The following is an 11,104-nucleotide window of genomic DNA, read 5'->3' on the forward strand; positions in this document are numbered from 1 at the left end:
AACAAAAGCGATCATATTTATTGACCAAATGTTACAGTTCCACTGTCACACTCTACAAAATACAAACATGTTTGTTCATACAAGCACTGCTTGTAATTTTATACTATGGAGTCCTGATGCAGACAGATAAATGAACGACCCAATCACTATGGCAACTCACAGTCTACAGAATGTACAGCTTCAAAACTCAGTTAGAAAAAAAAACAAATACAACATCAAAAGGCCTTTCTTAAAGTAACTAGACTGTTTTCAACAGTCACATCCTGCCCCCTAGTGGTAAAAATGAACTACTGCAGTTCACTCTCATGAGAAATTGTACTCCATCACAGAAACAGGATAAGTTTCACGCTGTTAGAGCAGGGAAAGGTCACAGCCACTCCTGACAGATGTACAGTCAACATGGCAACAGAAAAAAAGATGCTCACTCATACTGAAAACCTCCCAGTAAATTACATCAACAGCAAACAGCATGTGGTAAATGCAGTGGTAAATACTGCCATCGTGTCCTCGCAGTAAACAGCTAATATGATTTAAATACCTTCTTTTGACATTCAGAGTATTACATAATCATGTGGATAATAAAAAAATATGTGGAGCTACTACTACTACTACTACTTCTGAAATGCTACAAATTTAACCTAAAATACCTGAACAAGTTCACAGCTTTTTAAAAATCTTCAGCTAGTGAAAAGTGACACACGTCACAAAAAGAAAAAGCATCTGATGTCCAAGACATGCAGAAGTGAATACATAATACAACAAAACCTGTGACAAGAAGACATCAAAGTTCCCTGGCCTTCAAACACTGATTATTCATTTATCTGTCGAACTGAATCCCCTCAGTGACGCTGGGATGAGATGGTTCTAGGTGATGACACAGGATACAAGGCTAACTCTTTAGTTGATCTTCCTGAAATGGCTCACTATCCAGAGCATGCCAGCTCCATAAATCCAAAACGTCTTGCATTTACAGTCAAACAGTAATTATTCCCAGATTTATACATACGTGTTTGCATAAGGTATTAGCAGGAACTGAAACGCTGAGGTTCTGCGGACAGAGTGGAGGCATGTTCTGTGTGTCTTTAAAAAAAGGTGTCTTTAAAAAAATACCTCTATATTGTGCTTCCAAGTGTTACTAAGGTTTACCTCCATTCTGAAGGACATAGTATACAGTATACACTGGTGACAGAACTCACAAGTCCTCACAATAACATCTTGAAAAACATGCATGCATCATGATCACCACTATGAAAAGGTTTGTGTAGCCAAAACCGGCAATACAGAGCAGTATTGCGTGCAGCAGTCCACTCGTGACCCTCTTTGCTCTCCTAAGGCCACTGTATGCACTCAGTGCAGTGGCACAAAGCTAATATCGGGTACATCACCTAGAATCAGGGAGGTGCGGCTGAGCGACGGTGAGGGCGAGGCCAAACGGAAGGCTGGATTGATTGAGTGTAGCGAGTCCCTCTTTTTGCCAATGCTGAATGGGGGGCAAGGAGCGACTGCAACCTGATGGGCAAGCTGTCGCGAGCAGCCGGCAGGGGGTGAAAGCTCTGAGGCTGGTGCTGCTGCAGTGCTGGAAACTTCCAGGACCAGAGGGGTGGTCTTTGGAGTCCCAGGGGGACACAGGCCTTGAAAGTCAGAGGAGTGGACCATCCTCTCCAGCACATCCTTCGTGCTTTGTGTACACTGTGCAAAGACATAAAATAAACAGTAATCAATAAAATGGAGGACAGCATTGTGTTGAAAATACCAAACTGAAATGACAACAGTAAAAACAGGACAAGTGTGTATGGTAATTCTGCAATGTGATTTCAAGGATTAGTTTGCACAGTGAAAGCAATGATGACAGCACTGTCAAGCATGGAGGAAATGAGTTAGATGCACACAATGCAACAGACAAAATATAAAGAAGGGTGAAGAAAGGTTGTCAGAAGCAGCTTCATCCTGTGTTTTTAAGAAAGGCACATACAGTTTAAGTGATATGTGATTGTTTAGGTCACCATGCATGCACAATGACACCCTGACGAGAACAAAAGCTCTTCTAAAGAGAGGACAAAGAAGAAGCTCAATCTTTAAACAACAAGCTCCATCCAAAGCTGAGTGAGTTAGAAAATGTTATTGGGGAAAAAGAAGAATGAATGATGGTGAAGCATGCACATTCACATGTAAACATTACTCATCACAAACCAATCACAACAAATCTGGATTTATAAAGAATAATAATAATAATAACTAGCACTTCAATATGAAAGAAGACATGGTGAATGGCAGGTGAAGAGATGTTGTGATTGGCTTAATGTTCAACCCTACTCTTACCATCAACCATCAACATGCTGCAACGCCCTTCAGGCTGTGCAGGACAAAGAAAAATCCTGACAGTTCTCCTCCTGGCAGGATGGAATGGATATAGTACAGCACTGAGTGTCAAACCTCTTATCTAACAGTGAAATTACACAAACCATTAATGAAAAAACATTATTTTTAAAACATGTAGTCAGTCACATTGTGGAAAAAAAAATAAAAATGGTAACAGAAACCAAAACAGAGGCCAAAATCTCTAAATACAAAAATATTTATTAAACATATAAAAGAACACATGTGTATGTGTGTGAAAATAGAACTGATAAAATGATGACAGATATATATTAACAATATTAAGACAAATATATCATAAAGTATGTGACAAAAGATTTATGATAAATCCAGCACAAATACCATCTGCATGTTCTAATAAAAGGCAGTAATAAAACCCTTTCTGTGCATAAACCATAACCAACACATACAGGCACACTTAGTAATGAAGTAACAAGGAGGTAGATACAACATAAAAGTCTTCTGTCTACGTAAAACACGTCAAATAACAAAGAAAGTGCACCAATTACTGTCCCACAGAGCAAAATGTGAACAACATGTCCGCAGCAGTCTGCCAGGGAAAGTCAGCTTAAGCAGTATGTCTAACAATTAAAGCACTCTTTCTGCATTTCTGAACAACTTATCAATGATACCATTCATTTTTAAAAGTGACACTGAAAACATTTTGTTCTAAATTGTGTCAGTCTTCCTGTTCTGTACCACCTCTAATTAGCCAGCTCATTCATTTGTAATTTGTATGTGTCAGATGCCAGCTAGCAATCCTAATAAGGATGTTCAAGGCCTCTCATCAACTATTAAAAAAAACATGCTTTTCTCTCTGTTTTCATAGATAATACATATGAAAATGTGCAACGTTCATAACACTGGAAACACCTTAATGAAATGCACGTGGCCAATTAGACACGTGGGATGGAGAGGTGGGAAGGGTACACGAGGAGGGGGACAAGCTAACAACAACGGCAACACATGAGCTATGGGACAGTCAGGACCTGGGAGGGAGCCACAAGCCGTTTTATCCTACCATGTTTGCATCATTCTTCGCCACGAAAGGAGGCAGTTCGATCTCAGAGGCAGAAGCAGCGGTTATCACTTCTTCAGGAGGGAGGAAACCTCTTCTGTCAATCAAACTAGACAACAGAACAGAGGACTGTGTTACAGACGCATACTATAGCTGATGATTTTACTATAGCGCTGTTCAGGAAGTCTTTTCATTCATTCAAAGTTATGCTTTCAAAACCAAGAGTTGTTGAGGTGACAAGGGACACATACACTACCGTTCAAAAGTTTGAGGTCACTTGAAAATGTCTTTATTATATGTCTCTTATATGTCTTTATACGTTTTTTTTTTAATGTAGTTAACATTAACGTAATCAGACAGTCTAGACATTGTTAATGTGATAAATGAATGTTCTAGTTAGAAAAGGTTAGTTAGATTTTTAATGGAATATATACAGAAATATGCAGAGGCACTTTTCCAGTAACCATCACTCGTATGTTCTAATGGTACATTGTGTTAGCTAATAATGTTAAAAAGGCTAATTGATGATTAGAAAACCCTTGTGAAACTATGTTAGCACAGCAGAACTGTTATGCTGATCAGAGAAGCTATAGAACTGGCCTGGTGACCCCAACCTTTTGTACGGTAGTGCAGGTCGATCTAAAAAACAAACAGCTATCATCCTCCGGGGGAATCTGGCTTCCAGCTCAGCCTGTAAATATACATGTAACCGATAAGAGAAAATAGCTATCTGGGTCATGACTACCTGTTCTGTACCCTGGTTGTTGTTTACTGACCTGCAATTTGTGACATGAGAATGAAGTTGGAGACGTCTCTGAATAGACAGTTTACACTTTATAAACATAATATAAAACCACAACTAAGCTTTGTTTGAAGGTGGGTCAGCTTGCAACTCATCGGGGCTACAAGCTCTCCGTATTGGTTGTATCCATGCAACCAAAGCCTGCTCCAACCTTGTGACAGATTTTACTCACCTGGGGGGCATTGGGCCACATAATGTCGCACAGCAGTTGGTTATAATGCTGTTATGAGTGTATGGATTCCCAGACTCCTCTGCTCCTCTTTTACTCGACCAGGATCCCTTTATCTGCAGAAATAACGAAGAAAATGAGGCATCAGTTCAGCTGTTATTACCATCACATTATTAATTCTGGTTTGTCATGTTGTGACTCACATCTTCATTTGTGGTGAGGTTGGAGGCTACTAAGTAGGTATGGAAACCTGAGAGGCCCAGAATAGACCAGATGGAGAAGAAACAAATAACCAATTCCACCACAGTGCAGAATAGTCAAGGCTAACATCACTGTTATCAAAGATCATTAAACATACACGCCACATCAGAGCCACATGATATACATCTCTAAGTGTGAATGTGTTTGCAAGCTGTTTTCTCCCACATTTTCACATAGATCATCAACACAAACGCACATTAAAAATGCACCCTTTTTGTGAATAGCAAGGTGAATCATTGTACAGTCTCTATATTTGTCCAGCCATTCATACCATGAGGCACCAAACCTACTACTAAATGACACCTAAAGTGGTGCTTTGCTGGATGCTAACTCTCTGATCCTATTATAGGTAGGCTTAGGGTAAGGAGCAGCAGGAAATGCAATGTCAACAGCATAACTTCTGCTTTTCTTTGCAAAAAACGTCATTTTTATAAACGGGTTGGTAATGTGAAAATGCTATACAAAGGATATCTTGCAGGGCTCTCCTGAATGGCTTGAACAATGCTTTTACCAGATTGAGAACCTACAGAGAAAAAAACAAAATCACCAACAGAGATATTTTATATTTGTTCTTGACAACATGCTAGGATCAAATCATACAAATACTGACTGAGAATACTTACGGAGAGTAATGTGAGTGATGACACAGCCAAATATGAAAGATGTCAGAAAAGACAGTGAGATGATGAAGCTGTAAAAAAAGCGGTAATTGCGTTTTCCCACGCAGTTCCCCACCCATGGGCAGTGATGATCAAATCGCTCTAAAGGAGGAAGAAGAGCAGAAGACACAAGAACTTAGAGCATCCTTTTCAAACGATTACTGCACAAAACATGGTGTGGGATTATTTATCTCAGTAAACTCTTAGGAAGACAACCTCCTAAATCCTGCACATACCAGTTTTATATGAACATAATTAAATGTGAAACACCACAGCCATATAGTATGACACATTCAACATAACATAATATACATATTTAATATTAAGTATAATAATTGTTGATGTGCCAACTTTCCACCACATCCTTACCCACACAGTTGTCGCACAGGCTGCAGTGGGAGGTCCGAGGAGGGCGGAACATTTTACAAGTGAAGCAGTATTTGAGCTTTACCACCTGCTGGTTGATGAGGATCTCCTTGGTACGCGGAGGGGGGCGATACGTCGAGGATCCTGAGGTATCTTAAAATAAAGTAGGTACAAGGGGAGAGACACATGTGATCAAAAGAGTTTATCCAAGGAATAAACACATGAAAAAATAAGGGATAAATATGCACAAATCAAGCTACATGTGGTTATTTGCGCTTTTCAATCGCAAGAGTAAGCTGCTTAGGTCTTGGTCTGCAGTTCAAACAAAGCATGACCCTCAGAGATCCCCCATATGGCCAAGCTTGTTTACCCCATCTGTCCACAGTGTGCAGCATGTGCTTTACCTATCTGTCGCTCGATGTCTGCAGCTTCATCTGGGGTGGCCCTGGGTAGGATGCCTGGATCTGTGAAGCTGGTTCTCAACAGGGAGACGACCACAAACACAAAAAGCACCCCACCGATCACAGGTATAAAGACCGTCAGATGTTTCACCAGGAATGGGCAACTGCAGAAAAAAAAATATTTAATATGGAACATATCCTGTAAAGGCAAAAAAGGACAAGGTTGTAAAAAATACAAAGACATTTACAGTTACTTACTCGAATGCAAAGAAAAGGCCACAAGTGACAACAATAAGGCCCAGTGTCATCGGAAGGACACCGCTCTGTCTCGACAGAATGATCCGTCCGTCGCAGAAAAACCGGTTCTTCCCCGGGAATACTTCCCATTTCCTCCGCGACCGCTGCACTTTCTTTTCGCTGTGGTTCTGTGCCGACAGCGGCGACACCGACAGTGCCCGCGGGTCGATCTGCTGGTACTCGCAGTTCTTCATCCTATAAACAGTGTCAACACGGTTCGGAGGTAGCTAAAGGCACACGCACGACACACTGTTTCTTGACGTGTTTTCGAGAGTTTGTCCTCTCAAGATTTAGTAATGGGACATTTATATTTTCCTTGTTCTGTTAGCGATCATCCCGAAAGCTAACGCTAGCTAGCTATCTAGCGTACCAACAAATGTATTCTTCTCCGTAGTTCACTTTTAGCAGTTGAATTAATTCCTGAGTTGACTCAGGATTAACTACCATTTTTGGTAATTACATTAAAGCCGCGGATAAATATTAATAGTCATTTGGTTAAATTCACTCGCTGTTTAGCAGGAATTTAACACCGCTAAAGGTGCTACGGCTCAAGCTTCTTGCAGCAGTTTCATTTCCTTTTTCTTTTACGGTCAGCCAATGTACGTCACGACGTGGTCGTTGACGTAAACACGCGCGTTCCGCTGATTTGTATCGATGAACAGACGTCCGGGCAGCTGCTTGGCAGGCGGGGAGATGATTTGTATATCAGTGATCATCTGTTGGGATTTACACGTTTAAAGGCAGCTTTTATGGCATCACACAGTATTATAGTATTGTATTAGTATAGTATTATAACGTTTGATTACAAATAATACAAATAGGAAACAGCAGGAAAAAAAACATGCAAACGGAATATTTATTAAAAAAAACATCAAAACATTCAAAACATAATCGCAATTTAATAAAAAGGCGAGTCTGACAGAAAAGGAGGAAGATTCTGGAAAATTTACATAAAAACAATTGCCAAGAAAAGAGCTTTGAATGGTGTATTTTGGGGCAATTTTAAATGATTATTGGTTACTTTTATTGGACATAACAGACCGAGGGATACAGGTGACCACTGCAAGCATGCACCATAATCTCATCAGCTCTTACACTCTCTTATTTTAAAACTATCAGTAAAGGATTGATGGTTCCTCTTTTCAAATGTTGCAAACTGGCAACAAAATCCACATTTATCTTAGTTTAATGTGCATGTTTGATTTAAAGGGGATCTACAGTTGCCATGTGTCCACATTGAATAGCTCCAGAGCTTTTCTCATCAGCTCCAGCAAGAAAGATTCAGGGGTGGCAATGCACTTTTCACTAGCTAAGTGCTTTCTGACCTTGTGATGTTAACTGTTGATGAGCTGTAACAGTTTTAGAGTGCAAGCAAGGCCAGAGCTCTGTGTTTGTGTGCATGCATGCACAAGCACATCAGCTATGACATTACTCAATGTGTTTCCAATCTTATTATGAAAGGCAGGAGTGTTCATCTGTTACAGTATTACACCTACATCCCATTTATTCTAAGAATGAGAAATCACAGCCACCACCCAGGATGTTCCTCTTACACAAGCCAGAAGGTTCCAGAAACTCCTTTCTGTAGCCGTTCAGGGCACTTTAAAATCATTACATGCTTGTTTAAAAAAATATAATAAATAAAACCATTAATTTAAGGAGACATTGCTGCAGCAGGTTGATTCTGAGTAACAGTAACCTCTACTGGTTAAACAGAGGACTGCAGGCCTTTAGAGGAAAATGATGTGTTTTGTGGGTGAAAATAAAACACCACATTTACATAGCTTTAGCTATATATGTGAATTATAATCCTGGTTACATTTTTACAAATTTAGTTTGATTTAAAATTTAAGGCTGACTTGCCAGCATAACTTTAGCAAGAAATGTACTTTACAACAAAGTATGTATATTTTTCCATCAATGCCCTTTACATAAATACAAACAAAAGCTGTGGAAACAAGACTGAAATTCATTTATTTTTTCCCCATTACCATTTAAAGTACAAGCTATAACATGGAATAAACATGCTGTGGAGTGCAACTGACTAAAAAAAACAAACAAATTAAAGCTTGAAAAAAGCTTCTTTTTTCCCAAGTACAACCATGATTTTCCTAAAAATGACCACAACAAGAACCATATTTGACAAATATGTCAAATGTATACTATATTATCATGACAAAATCAGATCTACAAAGGACTGGGCATACATACACTAAATATGACAAACAGATTTTTTGTACTTTTCTTAGGATTTTTTGTTTTTTTTAACCACAACTGTTTCTTTCTCAAAGTCTTTGTAATGTTATTGCAATTCAGTCTTAATTATTACTGAAACAACAAAAAGTGACTATTAATGATTTTAGTCTAGATTTGTACATATAATTTAAAAAATAACATACAGCCCAGTTCTACATCAAATTATTGCATCTGTCTTAGGTCCATGGCAAGAAATTACAGTGCATTGCAAGGCCTAGTACCCAGTAAGACAGGAAGTATCCCAGGATGCTTTGTGTGGTTGGCGAGCAGGCTTTAAAGTGTGGCAGCAGTGCAACAATGGGGTTCTGAGGTGTGTGCTTGCAGCCGTTTCTGGAATGAGTGTGTATGTGTACACAGGGGTTCGATGTCTTTCTTCGATGAAGAAGAGGCTCATTGAGGAGGAGCAGGTGAGCACTGATCCAGAAGGGCACTGGAGATGAGGAGGCCATGAACCTGGTGAGGACCTAAAAAATACAGATTAAAGAAATGAATTGAGAGGAAAGCCCAGCTGTCTCTCAACAACACAGTTCATTTCATGATTTTCTTACCTGTACATGCATGCACAACATTCCAAACACCAGGAGAACTGCAGAGTGCACAACATACACAAACACTCTGGGGTTGAAGAATCCCGGACTTGGTTTGTCAAGTCCTTTGTTTGCACTTGTTTCCCAAAGGCCAAGCCTCAAACACAGTTCTGAGTTAGCTTGAAAGTAAGCGTAAGCAGCCATTATGCCGAGCGTAGCCATAGGTAGAGCCAGAATAAAGTTTGGTATCTGCTTCAGCTCAAAGTATCGGAGGAAGCCCACATCCCAATACACATCCTGGATGTGAGAGTAAAGCAGGGGGAGGGGTCTCATACACCATAGGGGTGGTGGACCATTTTCATCTGGGACTCGGTAGCCCCTGCGCTCAGCTAGCGATAAGAGAGCAGGATGGATCCGCTCCAAGGAGGTGGATGGTGTACAAAACGTCCTATACCCATAGTACTGGAAAGCACAGAAGGGGAGGGCAATGATGGCTGTTCCCATGAGAGAAGTGAAAATCAGACAGATGATGGCCCAGATGTAGTGGAAGATTTTGCTGTAGCCCTTTTTCGTTGTGCGATATACACGAATTTGAGAAATGGCATGCAGTGATGGCAGGTAAAGTAGAAAACCAATGTTGACAAGTCCGTTGGATCGTGCTGCAGTAGCTATGCTGAGGGCCAAACAGGCTCGGAAGGTGAATCCCTTCTCAAGGAGGAACAGACCCCCAAAAGTGAGCGCAGCAAACAGGCTCTCTGAATATCCAGCCGTCATGAAAACATTAGCAGGAGTGATACAGTACAGCAGGCTGGAGAGCAGAGCCAGACGCCTGTCCTGCAGAACTATTCTGCTGAGTGCGTGCAGGGCGACTGCGCTCAGCAGGAAGAGGGCAGTGTTCCCCAGAGCCACTGCCACCAGCAGACGCCCCCGCACACTCAGCCAGCTGCTCAGGGGCCACAGCAGCGTTTCTGCCAGGCCGCGAAGGATGACAGGGAAGAGGGGGAAAAATGCAAAGTTGTGCTCATAGAGGTATCCCTTCTCTGCTATGAAGAGGAAATGCTCAGCATCCCAGTGAGAGAGGCCTCCAAACAACCACTCCACAACAGAGTCCAAGTATAAAGGGTCCTCTGTCCGAGGGGGCTTGAACGCATCAGCTTCATGATCAGGGATGGCAGCATTCAAGACAGCCTAAAAAGAAATGTCACATTATTATTATTAGAAACTTGGAATAACAACTGACTTACTCTGCACAGTAAACAATTATAAACGTGGTATTGCCAAGGCCCATTTATAAAGATAATGAACAAGCAAAGCTAATTAGCATAATATCAACATGACAACTGCCTTTAAACACACCTGCAAAAACAGAGAGAGGCCTCGGGTAACCGTAGCAAACTCCAGCACTGTTCTGACATCCATAGTCATTGAAGTGAGGGACAAATTGTGACAAAGCCGGTTGTGACAGGCATCACTGTCGCTGCTACAAAACACTCTCCGTTTGAGTCGTCGTATTTTCTCAAAAACATAGCTAGCTCGAAACAAGAGCTATACGGGCAAAGCGTGTTTACGCGTTTATTTGGTTTAGACGGTAGCAGAGAGAGCGTAAACACAAATTACATTCTTAAACTCTCCGTCTTCATCTTGCGTTTGTTTGTTGCTCAGCTGCAATCTTTGTCCTCACATCCTCATCCTGCAGCAGGCTGCCTCGTTTCGAATGGTACAATTCACTTCCGGCGAAACCACGCTCTTTTCAAAATAAAGCTCATAGAGTAAGTTCTTGTATTTCGTACACATAATGACAATTGAAATGAAAAGGATGTTTATTTTAACAGTGTGTGATGTGGTAATACCCTTTGAATAGAATTTACTGACTTGTTTTTTAATCGTATCAGCATTTGCAACATTGTAATACATTTTCTCTCCAGTAGGTGGCGCCTTATCATCGATACATGAAGATGGTTTTTCAACTGGT

The 11,104-nt window shown here is 40.7% G+C and overlaps 2 protein-coding genes across 3 annotated transcripts; both read right to left on the reverse strand.

The window, feature by feature from the left end:
• On the reverse strand, positions 1-6,933 carry zdhhc18a (zDHHC palmitoyltransferase 18a). 2 transcript variants are annotated; one of them, XM_028426144.1, is made up of 10 exons: positions 6,311-6,933; positions 6,056-6,216; positions 5,655-5,804; positions 5,250-5,387; positions 5,098-5,149; positions 4,569-4,671; positions 4,369-4,481; positions 3,398-3,503; positions 2,320-2,390; positions 1,554-1,689 (listed from the first exon to the last, which is right to left on the reverse strand). In XM_028426144.1, exons 1-9 carry the CDS (start codon positions 6,541-6,543, stop codon positions 2,349-2,351), a joined length of 1,098 nt encoding a protein of 365 aa, XP_028281945.1. In that variant the 5' UTR covers positions 6,544-6,933; the 3' UTR covers positions 1,554-1,689; positions 2,320-2,348. The 2 variants fall into 2 exon arrangements, with proteins under 2 accessions (XP_028281944.1, XP_028281945.1); XM_028426143.1 differs by lacking the exon at positions 2,320-2,390 and having other exon boundaries at positions 1-1,689.
• Positions 6,934-8,755: 1,822 nt separating this feature from the next.
• On the reverse strand, positions 8,756-10,835 carry pigv (phosphatidylinositol glycan anchor biosynthesis, class V). The gene is made up of 3 exons (XM_028425897.1): positions 10,489-10,835; positions 9,154-10,320; positions 8,756-9,069 (listed from the first exon to the last, which is right to left on the reverse strand). Exons 1-3 carry the CDS (start codon positions 10,555-10,557, stop codon positions 8,782-8,784), a joined length of 1,524 nt encoding a protein of 507 aa, XP_028281698.1. The 5' UTR covers positions 10,558-10,835; the 3' UTR covers positions 8,756-8,781.
• Positions 10,836-11,104: the final 269 nt, after the last annotated feature.

Source organism: Parambassis ranga, chromosome 16 (assembly GCF_900634625.1).
Source record: "Parambassis ranga chromosome 16, fParRan2.1, whole genome shotgun sequence".
In the NCBI taxonomy this organism is placed as follows: domain Eukaryota; kingdom Metazoa; phylum Chordata; class Actinopteri; family Ambassidae; genus Parambassis; species Parambassis ranga.

Bases quoted from the DNA above. Each gene is read 5' to 3' on its own strand.
- pigv (XM_028425897.1), bottom strand. From the start codon at position 10,557: ATGACTATGGATGTCAGAACAGTGCTGGAGTTTGCTACGGTTACCCGA. The intron at 10,321-10,488 runs GTGTGTTTAAAG...ATTTCTTTTTAG, and splicing joins GCCTCTCTCTGTTTTTGCAG to GCTGTCTTGAATGCTGCCAT. The intron at 9,070-9,153 runs GTAAGAAAATCA...TGTATTTTTTAG, and splicing joins TGTTGTGCATGCATGTACAG to GTCCTCACCAGGTTCATGGC.
- zdhhc18a (XM_028426143.1), bottom strand. From the start codon at position 6,543: ATGAAGAACTGCGAGTACCAGCAGATCGACCCGCGGGCACTGTCGGTG. The intron at 5,388-5,654 runs GTAAGGATGTGG...TTCCTCCTTTAG, and splicing joins CCTGTGCGACAACTGTGTGG to AGCGATTTGATCATCACTGC. The intron at 5,150-5,249 runs GTAAGTATTCTC...TTTTCTCTGTAG, and splicing joins CATCACTCACATTACTCTCC to GTTCTCAATCTGGTAAAAGC.